At 38.4% G+C, this 19,234-nt stretch overlaps 2 protein-coding genes across 2 annotated transcripts; both read left to right on the forward strand.

Annotated features, from left to right (window-relative positions):
• Positions 1-3,041: 3,041 nt before the first annotated feature.
• LOC108005651 (uncharacterized) lies at positions 3,042-13,959 on the forward strand. The gene is made up of 3 exons (XM_065868364.2): positions 3,042-3,179; positions 6,637-7,097; positions 11,436-13,959. Coding segments are annotated over exons 1-3 (2,853 nt in total). The 5' UTR covers positions 3,042-3,178; the 3' UTR covers positions 13,827-13,959.
• Positions 13,960-15,542: 1,583 nt separating this feature from the next.
• On the forward strand, positions 15,543-16,115 carry LOC139353421 (zinc finger protein 771-like). Its single transcript, XM_070997603.1, has one exon. The coding sequence runs from the start codon at positions 15,543-15,545 to the stop codon at positions 16,113-16,115; it is 573 nt and encodes a 190-aa protein (XP_070853704.1).
• Positions 16,116-19,234: the final 3,119 nt, after the last annotated feature.

Below are 19,234 nucleotides of genomic sequence, written 5' to 3' on the forward strand. Positions count from 1 at the left end.
CATTCAAATAAAAGGTCACAATGAGAAATTAAATACGACATGGAGGTAATCGAATTAGTTTTATCCCAGTTAATATCAGCTGGATCAAAAAAGGGAAAAAATGAGTGTGAAAATGGTTGGCTGGATCTCCGGATCGTGGCGATTTCATTAAAGTACAAAATAAAATCAATGAATTAATGGAAAATAATAATAAAAAATATCAGCTGGATCAAAAAAGGGAAAAAATGAGTGTGAAAATGGTTGGCTGGATCTCCGGATCGTGGCGATTTCATTAAAGTACAAAATAAAATCAATGAATTAATGGAAAATAATAATAAAAAATCTATTATGAATTCCAAATTGTTCAAAGAAATAAAATCCCTTTCTGAAGATTTAAAAAAGGTTTTTATTGTCAAGACTTACCACTAAGAAAGATAGCTTACGATTGTTAGCATTTGACCTACAAAATTTAATTGATACTATCACCCTAGCAAAAATTGATGTTTTTAATACAAAAATTTTAAGTAATGAAGATTTTAATTAAATATTAAAGCAGGAACAAAAGCCAGTAATTATCGCTGATTTAATGGATATCACTACAAAAAGAACTTTTAATAATTTATATAAAATACCCAAAAAGAAAAAACAGATGCGAAATATTTAAATTTTTAATAAGTAATCAAGTCGCAAAATGCGGAAGTACATATTACGAAGTTTAGAAAAAACTTGTTTTATCAGATTATTAAACAGTGAAAAATCAATTTGTAAATTAATAAGAGAGAAAAACAAAAAAATAGACATTGTCCAAGATGGTGCCATTTCAATAAATGGTAACAATATTGTCAACCACTCCGAGTTAAGCGGATCATTTTTAATAACATTTAATGGTACAACCACAATTAATAACGTTTCATATACCAATTTAGAAAACAAAATTCCTAACTATATTACTACGAAGCACTTCAAAAATTATGAAATATCCGATTATATATTATCAAATAACTCAGAACTCACTTTGGATAATATAAACATTTTAAATCCATTCATTAAAGTTAATAATACCAAAATATCTAAGTCCCTTATATGATTAATTTTAATCATTATATAATTGATTTCTCTACCTATTATTAAATAAAAAAATATATTTGTAACCAAAAACAACGGCCACAACTCGGGAAACCTATTAACGAAGAAATTTATTTAACAGAATCAAGAGATCGCTTAATTCGTAATGAATCGGGGAAGATTTATCCAACCCGTGAAACGGTTCCACTTATGAAATTTATTAACAAATTTTTGAATTCAATCTCAGCTATGTTGCCCTTGCTCTCTCTTTCGTTCGAAGCCCACAGTATTGCGTTCTAAGATCATTCTCAGATCATTCAGTTCTGGAAGCTTAAGAAAGAAAAGCTTCTGGCCGAGGTTCGTTGGATAAATTTTTAGAATTAAGAAGTCAGTCTATTACTGTGTTTATGCGATTCACGCTTTCATTTCGCGATTTCAGCCGATTCGTGTGTGCATAAACGCCATTTCATGAATTCAGCAACACACGAAAGTTGACTATGAATTCAACCTCAAAGCGTGAAATGGTGACAATTAAACTCCGGTAACTCTATATAATTATCGGAGTTGCCAGATCGATATAAATACAAAAATACACCTTACATTTAACAAATTATTTGTTCATTCAGTGCCAATGGAAACTAGTTTTCATCTTTTATTTTGACGGTAAAAAATGTTATACTGGCTTGCACACACTTTATCTTTAATACTAGCAAGATTATTTCATGCGAATCGAAAAAAATTATCGGTTTAATAATCGCTAACACCTTTTTCCACCGGTCCGGCATCTCTGTCAGCTAAGATTGATAAAATTCATGAATTCGGCCGTGTCGCATAAACAGGACAAATTTTATTTCACGCTTTTAAGAAATCATGAAACCCTTTGCATAAACATAGTATATTTCGGATTGAAGCCGCAATCGGTCATACCTAATAACTAAAAGTGTCTTGATGTACAAGTGAGATTGTGAATTAAGGTCAAACACCAATAATATAAAATGTAAATATAAAAATTATATTTTTTTAAATCAACGAAAACAATATAAATCAAGGAAGAACGCTATAGTCGAGTAACGCCCACAAAGCTGTGGTGCCCACAATTTTCATGCTAGATAAAAAATTTAACTGATACATGTTAAGCATTTTAATACTTATCGATTGACCAAAAAAAGTTTGCCACGCCCATAACGCTTAAATCTGTCTGCCGCCCACATAACCATATATTGAGATAGCGGGTAGGTGGTGCATTACAATCTCGCTTTGCTGCTTGCATATCATCTCCCTTTGGTCCCTTTAGCTGAGTAACGGGTATCTGATAGTCGAGGTACACGACTATAGCGTTCTTCCTTGTTTTTTTAATAGGTATAGCAATATTTCCGATGTTTCGAAAATTCGGCTGACATGGATGAGTAAGAATAAGAATGGAATTAATTTAATTAACAATTATTTTGGTACCGGAGAGTATCGAATTTACCACCTGAAAAGGTGCACACGTCAGCTAAACGCTGAGTATTCACGGCAACAATCTTCGCTCTAAGGAATCTTGTGGTTGTTCATACTAAGATAAGTCTGATCTCGTCGCTGAAAAGTTCATAGCAGTCTAAAAAATTGTATGATACTGCAAGAATACTGTTCGTAACCAATGTTACTTAACATGACCAGCACCAAACAAATCAAGCAGAAGCCAAGTTGAAAACAGTACCAGGTGCCCAGTTGCACCTACTGCAGTTGAGAAGTGCTAATCAGCATATTTTATTTAATGTCATTGCATGACTCGACGTCCTACTAACTCACCGTGCGACTCGACGGTACATTCACCTGCCAAGCGGTTAATACATTCTGCAGAGTCAGCAGAGCCAACTACGCAAACTGTTAACATAATCTAAATTCACTGACGTATTTTAAAGCTAAACTAAGCTTCCGTGTTTCAAGTAGTATATAAGCATGTAACCTATTTAAGAATAAATCAGTTATCAACGCAGTTTAGACCTCCGCGGTTCTACTTCCTACCTCCGGGAATAGGGCTCGTTATACTACACTATCTGCAAAAGCCACAAGGCCTTCGCCAACTGTTTGGCAGAAGCACACACCACAGAGGACACCGAATGCAACAAACCAAGGTTTTGCAAAAACTGCAAGTATGCAAGTTGTGGGCGCAGGCTTAGGCGGTTTGTGGGCGTTAGAGTGGACGTGGCATATTCGCGTTACACACTTGCGCTGCGTACAGAACTACGAAATCTTAAAATCCCAATTCTCTATCTTTGATTGTTTCCGAGATATCCGCGTTCATATTTACGGTTTTTTGAAGTTTGTGGGCGTGGAAAACTTTTTTTTGGGTCAATCGATAGGTATTGAGGAGAACAATACATTTCAGCTAAAATTTGTATTCTAGCATTAAAATTGTAGGAGTTTCAGTTTTAGGCGGTTTGCGGGCGTTAGAGTGGGCGTGGCACCCTGCCGAAACAAACGTGCGCTGCGCAAGAAGCTCAGGCCCAAATCCCAACTTGTTAGCTTTTGTAGTTTCCGAGATCTCAGCGTTCATCCGGACGGACAGACAGACGTGGTTAGATCGACTCGGCTAGTGATCCTGATCAAAAATATTTATACTTGTGGGGTCGGAAACGCTTCTTTCTACCTGAAACATTCTTTCCGACGAATTTAGTATACCATTTTACTTTTTTTCTGAGTAAGAGGTATCTGAGGTTGAGATGAGGTACTTGACTTAGTGTATTGTTTTGTAGAGAAGAGGAAGAAGGAAGAACGCTATAGTCGAACCCCTCGGCTATCAGATACCCGTTACTCAACTTAAGGGAACAAAAGGCATGGAGATGTACAAACAGGAAAGCGAGATTGTAAAGCGCCACCTACACGCGATTTTGATAAATGGTAATGTAGGCGACAGACAGATTTAAGCGTTATGAGCGTTAGAGTGGGCGTGGCAATCTATTTTCAGTCGTCAATCGATTGATATTTTCATTGGTATAGGTTTCACGTAAAATATTTTTGACTTCTTTTTTGGGATCTACACTCATAGAAATTTTACTGTAAAATAGCCCTAAAACAAGGAAATTCGCCCTTAAATGGGGGTCAATAGCGACTGTGTGACTCTTGTTTTAAAGCAGTGGTCGGCACACACATACCATCACAAGTTTGCCTTACATTAGTGTGAGTGTAACAAACACGAAGTTTGCGCGCGGCGTGCTGTAGCGAGACGTTTCTCTGCTTTGCACTGAGATCCTCTGCCGCAGCAACAAAAAAGCGCCCCGAAGTTGAGAATAAAATGACCCGAAGACCCATGCCGAAGTCACACGAACATGTACGTTATACGTGAGCGAGCAGAGGATGGGCAGAACACTTCCCTATGCTCACTAGATAGGCCGCTGCCGACCACTGTTTTAAAGGTAAAGCGCCTTAAAAACAAGAGCAAGTTCCCTAAAAATTAAAACAAAGAAATATAAAAATATTGTGCTTGGACATGTTTGTTGGTTCTCGACCAACATTATCTGCGGTAACTTTTTCCAGGAATTTTTCAGGATTATTTTATTTAGGGAACTTTTTTTTACTATAATTTGAGATGGTAAGGGTAAGAAGGCAAGGTTATTACTCGGCCGCTCATCTCATGTTGGTAAACTGCTAATTAGAACCATAAGAACTGAAAGTAATCATTAAACAGAATCAGGGAAATAAAAATAGATATCAAACAACTTATCTTTTTGAGAAAAATCTTCGTGGTCGCTGCGCGAATCGAACTCACGACCGCTGGGTCCGCAGTCGAGAGCACTACCGCTGCATCAAAGAAGCATCGCGCTAGACGACGCGCAAAAATGGTTCAAATTCTCAATTTAATTCTAAGAAATACTCTCACTAATGACAAGATATTATGTTTTATTTTACCTAATTACGATTTATCTTTTGCCCCAAAATAGGCCTCAGTTTCAGCGACATCCTCTTTATTCGTGGGAAATTTCTTACCGGCGAGCATTTTTAATAGGTCTGCGAACAGCCAGTAGTCGCTGGGAGCCAAATCTGGCGAATACGGTGGATGTGGGAGCAATTCGAAGTCCAATTCGTGTAGTTTTGTCATTGTTTTGATTGACTTGTGACACGGTGCGTTGTCTTGATGAAACAAAATTTTTTTTTCGCCATATGCGGTCGTTTCTTTGCAGTTTCGGCCTTCAAACGCTCGAATAACGCTATATAATATTCACTGTTGATGGTATGTCCTTTCTCAAGATAGTCGATGAATATTACACCACGCACATCCCAAAATACCGAGGCCATAACCTTTTCAGCAGATTGTTGTGCTCTCGGGCGCTTTGGACGAGGTTCGCCAGTAGCTGTCCACTCAGATGACGAAAGCCAACACGTTCTTTTGATATCTTTACGATGTCAGCTAACTCACGCAACTTCAGTTTTCGATCATTCAAAACGATTTTGTGGATTTTCTTGATGTTTTCTGGTGTTACCGCCTCATTTGGACGTCCACTGCGTTTTGCATCACCGGTGTCTCTACGACCACGTTTGAAGTCAGCAAACCAACGATTTATTGTTGTTTCTGATGGAGCGGAGTCCCCATAACACTTTTCAAGCCATTCCTTCGCTTGAACGGTATTTTTTTTACATCAAGAAGCAGTGTAAAATTAAAACACGAAATTGTTTTTGATCCATTGTTTTGAAAAAACCAAAAGTAGCATCACTCTTAGCACAATAACTCACAAACTAATGAATAGAATATCAAGAAATTTTAACAGTTATCTTTTGAAGGTTAGTATTAACTGTTAAAATGGTGACCGCAACAAAACTAGCGCCATCTATGTGTTAGGCCCGGGACTTTTCAACTCATGTGGTACATTAAAAAACTGATATTTTAATGTACTATACATTTTTTTGTTTGTTATTTTTACGTGTTCTAAATTTTTTTTTGCCTTTGCACACAAAATGGTTTAAGAATTCATTTCTAAAAACTTGCACAAAAAAGAAAAATAAATATTGACTCTTCGTAGGCTCGAACTCACGCCATTTAGATGAGTTTGAAAGTTCAACGCATTAGACCGCTAGGTTACCGATTTTCAAAAGGCGATTTTCTAGTTTCAAGGGTGATTTTAGATGATTTGTTGTTCTACGAAATATGGCAATTTGCCCTAAGTATGAGAAAATATTAATAGCATAAGCTTGGAAAAATTCGCCTTAACTAATAATAAATTGGCATTTAAAAAAAATTAACCCTAAAACATATTTTCTATGGCGATTTTTCCTGTACTTAGGGCGACTTTTCTAGTACTTAGAAAAAAAAATTTTATGAGTGTAGGGGAACTACTATAATCCCTCTTGAGGCATTTTCAAAATATCGTTTTGAAAATTAGTAGAATTGATCATGATGTCCGTCCATATGAACGCAGAGATCTCGTAAACTATAAAAGCTAGAAGGTTGGAAAAAATGAAAATTTTCATAAGGGCTTCAGCAATATCAGCGGAATTCTTTTACCTTTTACACGCAGTATCGCTTATATTTTACAGTTAACCTTGTGATTTCGTTTTGATGTTCACCGCAAAATACATATTGTTTATCCTTACCTCTTTTTACCTAATTTTTAGTGTGCCTGGACGCGCTAGTGAGAATTGACAAAATGCGCCAGCAGTGCGGCAGTGTGTACACCTGGAACTGTGCCGGTGAGCTCTATGGCATCGAGTGTTCTCTGTGCGAGGAGCGGCCCTTGTGCGCCCTTTCCGAATTTGCGGAGCACATGAACGTGTGGCACACCGATTGGCAGGCGCCTGAAGCCGACAGCCATGAAGCTTCCTTATTCGGAGCCGTTCCCGAGGATGATCTCATGCAGGAGGTGCTGGCGGAGCAGCGAACCAGTGGCGAAGATAATGAACTTAAGGAACAAATTGTGCTACAATTAAATGCAATAGAGGATACCGTGTTGCCTGGTCAACCAGAAGAAAACTTGGCACAAGTAGATGAAGTAACAGACGGAATGAGAGGCGCTGGCAACAATTTTGTAAAAGAAGAAGATGCAGAATCCCATCCAATTCCAGATTCCACCGTGCAGGTAAGTGCCTGTGCTAAAAAAACTAGAGTTAATACAATAACTTCTAATTGCAATTACGTTCCCTTTATAACAATACACCTACTGGCGTTATTGCACTTTTCGATAAGTTAACATAAATTTGTCTTCCCGAACCCTTTATTTTCATGTTCACTTTCTCTGACAAATAATAAACTAGAACTTTTATAGGCCGTTGAGATATCGGTTTCATTAGGTGAAGTATTTTTAAATTTCGGATATTCTACGGCACTGTTCAGCTCATTCACTTGAGCACTCATTAGAGGCATAGAAATAGACCAATATATATGACATTTATAGGGATTTGTTTGAATAAGACGGCATGATCACTTTCGCATTTGAACGTTAGCTTTAACCTTTATAACTCAAAAAACTTTAACTAGTTGATTTAAATGTTCGAAGCTTTTAAAAGTAACTTTTTAATAAGTACAAAATTATCGGCAATTTATTGATTTTTTTTCTGCTGTAAAATCTTACAATTTTAATGACTTCAAAATATTAAGGTGCTAAACAATGCTTGTACATTTTTTTAATTGTATCATCCTGGCAGAAAAAGTTTTCTTTTATTTCGGAATGCTATCATATAGTTTTGTCATTATCTATGAGTAGCAACGGACTAATTAAGACGCTAAAATACGACTTTTGTGTTTTTATTTATTTGCAGCTCTAAAATGCTGACAAAATAAAAATTTACTCGATCCAATTTTTACGCAGCTCTAATGAATGAGAAAAATTAAACTTTTTTTGATAAAATTTGGTTTATTGACCAATCGGTCCAAGTATTATCGGTTTGGTCAATTGTTCACTAGTCGAAAAATCTCATTCCTTGTAGTTTCACCGAAGTTTTCAAAGTTCACCCGCAATGCATGTAGCATGGTCTTACTGTCAAGCAGGCTTTGACAGGGCCTTGAGGGAGCCAGATTGGGAATCTGGTTGTTCCTCTGATGCTGTAGGAAGTCGCCAGCATCCTGGCAATGGCTGGTAATGGCTCCTCCACACAGAACAAAAACGAGTCAGGATCAATTTCATATGCGCCTGGTAAACTTGTGTTTTTTAGACACATATCATTTTTACATTGAAATAATGTCAAATTGATACCAAAAAATGTCAAGTTGTCGATTTCTCTCTTTTCGGAAATTCTTTGACATCGAAAAAGAGTGGATATAGCAATATGGCGACATCAATCACTTGAGTGGAAGCAAAAAGATATATTCAAAATTCGAATTGGTCTACTTTGATCATGTTGTCTCACTTGCACTAGTGGATTTTTTGCCACTTGAGTTTTATCGTGAAGCCGGTCAGACGTACATTGTCAGTGCTTCCCTAAGTGCGCAGAACAAGGAAAAGGTGAGTAAACTTCATATATAATGTGTATATGTATAAAGTGTTATAATAACATATTAACATAGTAACATAATAAGTGGAAAAAACTAAAATCGTATGCCGTTTTCTGAGTGGCTTTTCTTATATGACAGCCCTACGACAACGAAAGCACGTGCAACTACCCTGCAGTTCCACAATATAAGCGCCCAATCATCATGAAGCCGACTGCGACGTCGGCAGAGCAGCCAGCGACGCCGGCAGAGCTGAGCGCAACGGCGGCAAAGCGACGCGCTCTCAGTCGGGGTCAGCAAAGAGAACGCACAATAAGTACTCTTGGGCCCTCCCTCTCTCGGCATGTCTCAGCTGGAAAAATGCGGGTGAAGGCAAGCCACCATTAAAATATCTCGACTTTCGTGCACCCTTGCCTTTTGAGTAATGCAACATTTTTTCGTAAATGTTAAAACATTAATTAAAATAATAGGTTTGGGATTTAAAATATTTGTATTTTCTAATAAAATGTATATGTTTATTAATATGTGAAGTTTAAAAAATATATTTTTATAAACCGATTTGCTTAGTCGAATATGTCTATAAATACCCTGCTTTTATGTGCAAGGTGCACAGACCAAACGGGACATGCCAAAAAAACAGAGCAACAACGGATTAGCGGAACCGTTGTTGTTGTTGCTTGTTGTTTTTCTGGAAAACAAGCACCTTTTTCGTCTTTTTCACTTGCGTTTACTTATGTGAAGGAGTTAGAATTACCAGCAATTAAAGTAGTTAAATAAAATAAGCCAGTGGTTTAAAAGTGATACCTATACGATTCGAAGGTTAGTCTGTCGCAGACCAATATTTATTTAAACAGTGAGAGTAAAAACAAGTAAATGTATATTTAAACAAAGGAAAATACAAGACTCTTAAAAAAACATGTGGCGGAAAAAAATAGCTGTGAAAAATATTAATTTTTGACGTGAAAAAACAACAAATGATGCATAAAAATAAAAAAAATAAATGAAGCTGTGAAAGAATTTAAAAATCTTATTGAGTGCATAGTTCCTAGAGATCAAAAATAAGAGATGTTTGTTTTTAAGACTTATGTTTGTAGTTAAAATTCGTTAAAAAGTAAAATTAATAACATAAAACCACAGTTTTTACTTTTGTGTACGTGAACAAACATGGCTATTTGAAAAAAGTCTCAGTTTTTAGTCCCTGGAAAAGTGTTAGTTTTCCCGCAAATGCAAAATAAAAAAAAATTTTAATAAATAATACAAAGATATATTAATAACGTGTTGTATATTTTTCTTTATAATTTTTTACAAAAGAATTATTCTCTTGTTTTTTAAAATTTAAGCTTTAGTATATTTGTTTTACAAAAGAATTCTGCTCTTGTTTTTTAAAATTTAAGCTTTAGTTTATTTGTAAGTTTAATTTTTAAAAGAGTTCTGTGATTTTCTTTAAAAGCAAAAGATAACATTTTTTTTTATTATAAATAAAACTTACAAACTTACAAATATTTTTTATTCTCATCTCGTTCTATTTTTAAAACAAATTTTTCTTCTCGGAGCCTCCCGAAAAGGCGCTGCAGAAGGCAATGCGGTGCGTTAAAAACTTGAGTTGCACAAAAAAAAGGCAACGCCGGCCCCAGATGCTGAAGAGCCAACGACCCCGATAACACCGGGAACCCCCGATCTGAAATGTTAAAATAAATAAATAAAAATAAAAATATTAAAACTGAAATTATGTTTGCTGCTAAGCGCTCAACGTGTGCTGAATGTGTTCTTTTTCTGCTGCTTAATCGAGCGCTCAACATGTTCTGAACGTGTGCTTTTTCTGCTGTTTAAAAAAGCGCTCAAAAGGGTGCTCAAAAAAGAGCTCAATGCGTGCTATGAACCCTAGGACATGTCTATGTTAATTTAAGCACTCAGTTCCATACAAACTGTGCGCTCATTGAGCGCTCAGTGATGAACTTTTTGCAGTGAGTGCTCAATAAGCGCTGAATGGTACTGCAGGGTACCTTTTTGGTGCACACAGGCGCACTCCTGGGTATATCTTACAGGCGTGTTTTAAATAAATGCGTTCAAAATGTACATTTTGGGTGCATACAGACGCACTCCAAATACGAGTATGTGAACCTAGGTGCATGCAAGAGATACGTTCATTTTTGCATTAGAATAGGACGACTCATCACTTTCGGTACTGGTTTTTGGTGCCATTTCATCCAAGAGCCAAAAACTTTGAAAGTCGAAAAGGTTTTTCTGCGCAGGGCAGCAGAAAAGAGCATAACTTGGAGATGGAACATTGAAAAAATCAACGACAACACAGTGAAGGGCTAAAAAATAATAACAATTTTTAAATCGCACTAATAACCTATTTAAAATATATGTAAAATACACATTTATTGTTTTTTTAACTTTTCTAATAGCAACAACATTCAGTACTACATTTAATTTAAAAGATTAGGTAATTAAAAACAAAAAATTAAAAATCGAAAATATTCAAAAAATATTTTTTTTTAATTACAATTCACTTATGTATTTTCCTATATATTGTGATCACATAAAAACAAAGAAATCACAAAAGTGGAAAAACAAAAACAATAAAATATATGTCAAAACTAACAAACCTTAAAAAGTGAAACAAAAAAATAATTAAATGGAAATACAACAGCATTTAAATAAAGATAACAAAAATAAATCATAAGTCTACTGCGGGATTCGATCCCCATAAAGCTTAGATTGGTTGTCAAATGTGTTATTCTCCAGGCCGAATGACATGCAGGCCCTCGGCCGACTAGATTCCAACTAGAATAGAGCGTTGCGGGCTCCACTGCTAGAGCCCGCGATACAACAGAATATATTGTATGACATGTCCCTTCTATGTATTCATACTCTTTGCTCTTACTCTACGAGTAACGGGTGTAATCATCAATGACAAAAAGAATTAGCATTTAAATCCTGAAATATTTGTTATCCTAACGACGTTTCCAATCTTTTTCTTCAGGAAATATTACCCGTTCCGGAGGGCCAGCGACTCACGACACAGCATGTGCATCGCCTGATCGAGCTGTACCATTTGGAACCTCGCCTCTGGAACCAAGCGCATAAACAGTTCCACAACATGGCACTGTGCCGCGAGTCCTGGAAGCGGATAACGGATGCCTGGAATGCGTACTGCGGCCGCAGCTTTAGCGTTACGGACGTTCGGATTCGGGTGTCAACCCTGTGTCAGAGATTTCTCAAGCAACGGGAGCGTTTAGAGGCGGATGGCGAAATGGATGATGCCGTCAAGTTCGCGCACTTTGACCAACTGAGCTTCCTGTGCGAACAGCAATCGCTGTTAAAACGGCAACGTCATTATGTCCGGGAGAACCGCAGGCTACTGGAGCTATACGAGCACTATCCGGTTTTATGGCACAATGCACATAAGCGTGTGCGTTGCGTGAATACCGTGCGCCAAAGACAAGACGCTCACCTGGATCTACAGTTGGCATTGAGGCTATCAGGAATTAGCCTGTCCACCGTGGTTATCCAGCGACGCTTGCAATCGTTGCGAAAACGCTATCGCATGGAGAAGATAAGCTATCTGCAAAGTGTGGTCGAGGGTAAACAAGCAGAGTTTGTATCCAGTTTCGAGCACTACACGGAAATGGAATTCCTGCACAAGCATATCGATCCATATGTGTGTGCTGTGTGCGGGAAGATCTTTGAGAACCTGATGGGTCACCAAACACATGTCAAGAGCAGCTGTGAGGTGATGATAAATGGTAAGGAAGAGAAACACGGGGAGAATCAGCAGCTGAAAAAACACTTAAGGGAAGATTTAAATGAAAATATGGAGCTAGCTGAAAAGGTTACAAAACAAACAGTTGTTTTTTTAAAGAAAAAGCTTGGGGAACCCGCTATTGACACTTTATTAGTGGATGATCCTCCAGAGAAGCATCCCACAGATTCGCAAGATCCCCGTCCGCTTAGCCTGGCTGAGGCCTGTCACGTTATCGAATTGAAAGATCCCATAGATCCGGATACCTCCTCAAACGTTATTGATAATAATACCGCAGGCCGAAAACTACGTCTTCGTTTGAGTTTTTCAGAAACGCAAGACCTTATCCGACAGTACCGATCCCACATGTGCCTATGGGATCCCAATCACCTTGACTACCATTCCCGCAGACAACGTAGACTGGCCTGGCAAGCCATTACGAAGGAGATGAACTCGAAAGAGAGAAAACGATTTACCCCAAAGATGTTGCACCGTAAAATCACGGATTACACGAAGTACTACCGCATGGAGAAAGAAAAAAAAAACGAGGAAGTATCCTCCAATTGGAACCTGTTTGAGGAACTCCGCTTCCTGGATGAAGCACTGCCCATCAGCAGCGAGATGCAGAGGACCCTAAACCAACGGGAAAGCAATATGAAGATAATAGCTGTATACCAGGGCTATGCGCAGCTCTGGTGCACTGATCACCCGGATTACACTAAACGAAGGCAGCGAAAACGACAACTGGAATCCTTATGCACCAGACTGCAAGAAGAATGTAATCTTCAAATGACGGTGGAACGGCTTAAGAGTCGCCTTACTGAATTCCGTTGCCAGTACCGCCATTGCAAGGAGGCCCGAATGGAGGCCCAAAAGAAATCGGAATCATGGACCCCTAACTACGAGTATTATGAACCGTTGCGCTTTCTGGAGCTTCACGTGGCTCCCTTCCAGTGTCCGAGTTGTCCGGCATCTTTTAAGAGACGATCAGATTACCTACAGCACGAGAGGAATGTTCATGGCGATGTGGAAAAGTCACTGAACGGGGAGTTTTATTATATGAAGCACCGCAAAAGTAGGAAAATTAACGATGAGCAGCAGGATCCGGACCTGGCAAACATATGTCACATTTGTGGACTGAAGTTTTCGCTGAGGAATAGCCTATTGGCCCATTTGCGTCGTCACCTGGGCCAGAGAGCCCACGCCTGCACAGACTGCCCTAAAAAGTTCTTTAGCTCGAATGCTTTGCGGGTCCACCAGAGAAGTCACACCAAAGAACTGCCCTACGTTTGCGAGCATTGCGCCAGAGGATTTGTGAATGCTAGCAAGTTGAATCAGCATGTCAAGCGCCACCGAAACCAGCGCGACTTTCCCTGTAATAGATGCGATAAAGCTTTTTTTACGGCCCATGAAAGGGACCGACATTTACGAGCTCATCTTAACATTCGAGACAAAGTGTGTCCATACTGCTCGCGGGCCTTTGTGGTTGGAAGTGCCTACTACGCCCATTTAAACCTCCATCGCAACGAAAAGCGCTACTCATGCGCATCCTGTGGCAAGCGGTTTGCCCAATACGCCGGGCTTTACAAGCACCGCAGGCGATGTCTACCAGCAGAAGTCATAGAGGTGTGATCCTTACGAGGGAATCTCCTTTGCTTAATTTTATAAAAATATCCCCACAAAATGTCTTTAAACTCTCAATGTTTTTGAATAAATAAAAGAACGCGGGACCGATTTTGTATGAACCGACGATTCAAAAACCAAACGCCTAAATACCTTTAGTATTCGTGTAACCGCCTAAACAACTTTGCAAAAGGGTGTTCTTGGAATGATACATTTATGTGCCTGGTACCTCAGCCTTGGATTAGCTCCAGCCAGACTGTTTCTGTACGTCCGTATGAACGTCGAGATGTCAAGATTTATAAGAGCTAGCAGCTTGGGATTAGGCATGCATTGCCGAGTGCCACGCCCATTCGAACGCCTACAGCTCGCAAACTACTGTTGCAGCATTGTAGACTAGGGGTGCTCAAAACTGCCTTTTGGCAGTGCATTTATAGTCACAATTAAAATTATATTTGGATTAGCGATAAAAAAAAATGGAAGCATAGTGATAAAAAAAAAGCTCAATGTGAATGTTTTTGCCCTTGCCCCGTCATATTTAGAAGAGAAAGTGACATAAAGAAGAATTAACGTGCGACTTGAAGGCTGTAGGCTTGTAATATGCATTCTTTAAGAAATCACTAACACAAATGTGTCCCGTATGCATAGGGCTTGGTCATATATATGGGTCAAACCAACCTACTACCTTAAGTTATTCAAACATTAAGATTAACAGCTCTCACATGCTAACAGGTGAAACTGAAAAAACTTTGATTTAACAGGAAAATATCGATAAGCATCCTTCCTCTGGTCGAAGATATATTTATTTAGTTGGTTAGCAGGTATCTTATAGTCGTGTCAATCTATTATAGTGTTCGCTCTGATTATATCCTTGCAGAGGGTGTTATGATTACAGTCAGGAGTCGTTTCCGACCCTATAAAGCATACATTTTTAAGAAATTTTGCTTGCCGAAGCTAGTTTCTTTCATTTCTACGAGTTGTGCGGTTAAATGGGAGTGTAGTCAAAGCAAGAGAAAACGCTAATGGCGATGGGTTCGACTTTCAGATACCCGTTACTCAGCTAAAGGGAGTGCGAGAAAGATGTATCTATTTAGGCAGCAAATTGGCTGTTTCCGAAATTGAACACCACGCCAACACGTCACCTTGTATCTATTCCTTTATTTGCTTATAATTTTTTTATGAATAGTCAGTTTTTTGCCACGTATATGGGTACAATATCCCATTTAGAATTTTACAAATTCTTCAAAGACGGGTTTTAGCGTTATTGGCGTTAATGTGGGCGTAACACACCCCGCTGGAACAAACTTACTACTTCGCAGCGCAAGTGTATTTCAGCGCCCACTCTTACGCTCACAATCCGCCAAAAACTGTGACGCCTACAGATTTAATGCTAGAATATACATATTGCATTGGTTCAATCAATACCAATCGATTGGCCCAAAAGAAAATTGCGCCGCCCACTCCAACACACACAAACTTTATTAACCTTAACATTAACCCTATTAAGAAATTAAGAAAGGCAATGATATCAGAGCCAGGCAACGACGTAAGTATGTGTGCATGTGTGTGTGTGAATAGTTGCAGGCAGTATGGCGGGGCAAAACAAAGAAACTTTTAAACAAAGGATCGAATAGCCACTATTTTATTGAACAACTAATATAAACGTTTAGATATAGTACGCTTTAAGATTGTTATGTGGAAAAGTCACTGAACGGGGAGTTTTATTATATGAAGCACCGCAAAAGTAGGAAAATTAACGATGAGCAGCAGGATCCGGACCTGGCAAACATATGTCACATTTGTGGACTGAAGTTTTCGCTGAGGAATAGCCTATTGGCCCATTTGCGTCGTCACCTGGGCCAGAGAGCCCACGCCTGCACAGACTGCCCTAAAAAGTTCTTTAGCTCGAATGCTTTGCGGGTCCACCAGAGAAGTCACACCAAAGAACTGCCCTACGTTTGCGAGCATTGCGCCAGAGGATTTGTGAATGCTAGCAAGTTGAATCAGCATGTCAAGCGCCACCGAAACCAGCGCGACTTTCCCTGTAATAGATGCGATAAAGCTTTTTTTACGGCCCATGAAAGGGACCGACATTTACGAGCTCATCTTAACATTCGAGACAAAGTGTGTCCATACTGCTCGCGGGCCTTTGTGGTTGGAAGTGCCTACTACGCCCATTTAAACCTCCATCGCAACGAAAAGCGCTACTCATGCGCATCCTGTGGCAAGCGGTTTGCCCAATACGCCGGGCTTTACAAGCACCGCAGGCGATGTCTACCAGCAGAAGTCATAGAGGTGTGATCCTTACGAGGGAATCTCCTTTGCTTAATTTTATAAAAATATCCCCACAAAATGTCTTTAAACTCTCAATGTTTTTGAATAAATAAAAGAACGCGGGACCGATTTTGTATGAACCGACGATTCAAAAACCAAACGCCTAAATACCTTTAGTATTCGTGTAACCGCCTAAACAACTTTGCAAAAGGGTGTTCTTGGAATGATACATTTATGTGCCTGGTACCTCAGCCTTGGATTAGCTCCAGCCAGACTGTTTCTGTACGTCCGTATGAACGTCGAGATGTCAAGATTTATAAGAGCTAGCAGCTTGGGATTAGGCATGCATTGCCGAGTGCCACGCCCATTCGAACGCCTACAGCTCGCAAACTACTGTTGCAGCATTGTAGACTAGGGGTGCTCAAAACTGCCTTTTGGCAGTGCATTTATAGTCACAATTAAAATTATATTTGGATTAGCGATAAAAAAAAATGGAAGCATAGTGATAAAAAAAAAGCTCAATGTGAATGTTTTTGCCCTTGCCCCGTCATATTTAGAAGAGAAAGTGACATAAAGAAGAATTAACGTGCGACTTGAAGGCTGTAGGCTTGTAATATGCATTCTTTAAGAAATCACTAACACAAATGTGTCCCGTATGCATAGGGCTTGGTCATATATATGGGTCAAACCAACCTACTACCTTAAGTTATTCAAACATTAAGATTAACAGCTCTCACATGCTAACAGGTGAAACTGAAAAAACTTTGATTTAACAGGAAAATATCGATAAGCATCCTTCCTCTGGTCGAAGATATATTTATTTAGTTGGTTAGCAGGTATCTTATAGTCGTGTCAATCTATTATAGTGTTCGCTCTGATTATATCCTTGCAGAGGGTGTTATGATTACAGTCAGGAGTCGTTTCCGACCCTATAAAGCATACATTTTTAAGAAATTTTGCTTGCCGAAGCTAGTTTCTTTCATTTCTACGAGTTGTGCGGTTAAATGGGAGTGTAGTCAAAGCAAGAGAAAACGCTAATGGCGATGGGTTCGACTTTCAGATACCCGTTACTCAGCTAAAGGGAGTGCGAGAAAGATGTATCTATTTAGGCAGCAAATTGGCTGTTTCCGAAATTGAACACCACGCCAACACGTCACCTTGTATCTATTCCTTTATTTGCTTATAATTTTTTTATGAATAGTCAGTTTTTTGCCACGTATATGGGTACAATATCCCATTTAGAATTTTACAAATTCTTCAAAGACGGGTTTTAGCGTTATTGGCGTTAATGTGGGCGTAACACACCCCGCTGGAACAAACTTACTACTTCGCAGCGCAAGTGTATTTCAGCGCCCACTCTTACGCTCACAATCCGCCAAAAACTGTGACGCCTACAGATTTAATGCTAGAATATACATATTGCATTGGTTCAATCAATACCAATCGATTGGCCCAAAAGAAAATTGCGCCGCCCACTCCAACACACACAAACTTTATTAACCTTAACATTAACCCTATTAAGAAATTAAGAAAGGCAATGATATCAGAGCCAGGCAACGACGTAAGTATGTGTGCATGTGTGTGTGTGAATAGTTGCAGGCAGTATGGCGGGGCAAAACAAAGAAACTTTTAAACAAAGGATCGAATAGCCACTATTTTATTGAACAACTAATATAAACGTTTAGATATAGTACGCTTTAAGATTGTTATGTTTAGCAAGATTACATTTATATAAATGTTTTTAGTCTTTTTAATTTATTGGTCTTTCTTTCTTGGCGCTATCAGAAACATAATCTGGTACAGAAATATGGGAGCAAAAAGCGCTGCCAGCTGCCGCTGAGAGATAGAGTCTAACCTTTTCTTTTCAATAATAAATAATTTAAACTATTTACCTTTTTTCTCGTTCTCTCTCCCTAATAAACGATTACCAATTTCATTTATCTAATTCCGAATTTAATATAAAATTTAAATTGCTAAAAAAAATACTGGTAGCGGCTAGGGTGGGGGCTTCTCGCTCTTTGCATTTTCTCTCTCCACAGTGACCTGAAGTGCATTCACTTGCGCCAAAAAGATGCGGAAGATGTTTACCCAGTGTTGCAAAGCACTAAAAGGCAGAAAAAGGACCGAAAACCCGTGCACGTAACTTTGTCGTCTAAAATCTTTACAGCGCTGTAAATCTTTATATTTCCTCAATAGTCTACGATTAACTCTTCTATGGCGAAACTTTTGCCCGTATGCCCAAGCCGATTTTTTTTGCAAATTTTTCAAGAGTCTTCCAATTTTAAAGCGGTCATCTTAATGTAAATTAACTATTTAACAAGAAAGGATGTTAACTTCGGCAAGCCGAAGTTTGTATACCCTTGCAGTTATAATTATTAAATTTAAAAATACAAAAAACTACATTCCCAATAGTATAAGATGATCAGGATATTCCCTAAACTGTTGAATTGCTGAATTGTTTTAAATTCAACAGAAAATTTCAGCAATTAAGGGAACGACCCTAAAAGTTCCCTGTTGAATTTTTAATTTTAAGATGTCAGCTGTTTGTCAGATTGTTAAATTGCCAGGCCGTGTTTACCAAAGATTAAGTTTAAAATTACCGACAATGTCGAGAGTAAGCCAAAAAACTAAACTATTAGAACTTCTAACAGGCAGCATCCTATCAGATATCCTTTATTTGAATATTTGATACGATTGCAATTCCTCCATGTTTACAAGTGACCAGAGCCCCGAGGCTGTTGAATTGCTGAAATTTCTGTCAGTTGACTTTGTATGGAAAAGCTGATTAACAGCTGACCAAAATTCAACAATTCGGCAATTCAACAGTTTGGGGAATACGCAGAATATGTGAAAAACACCGAAGCTATTGTATAATTTGTTCCATTTTTTTTTCCAACAATTTTCCGATCGTTTCTATGGCAGCTATATGATATAGTCGTCCGATTTTGATAAAAGTAAATTCGAAATTCAGAACTAATTAAAAATGTTATTTCCAAGCTTGGAGGTTACATGTTAAAAAACACCAAAGATATAATTTTTAAAATTTTTTTTCCGATTATTCCTTTGGGAACTTAAGATATAGTTGTCCGATCCGGCTGGTGCAAAATAAAGAAGACTAAAGAAGATCGACTCGTCTAGTCATGCTG

The sequence above is a fragment of the Drosophila suzukii genome, chromosome X (assembly GCF_043229965.1).
Source record: "Drosophila suzukii chromosome X, CBGP_Dsuzu_IsoJpt1.0, whole genome shotgun sequence".
In the NCBI taxonomy this organism is placed as follows: Eukaryota; Metazoa; Arthropoda; class Insecta; order Diptera; family Drosophilidae; genus Drosophila; species Drosophila suzukii.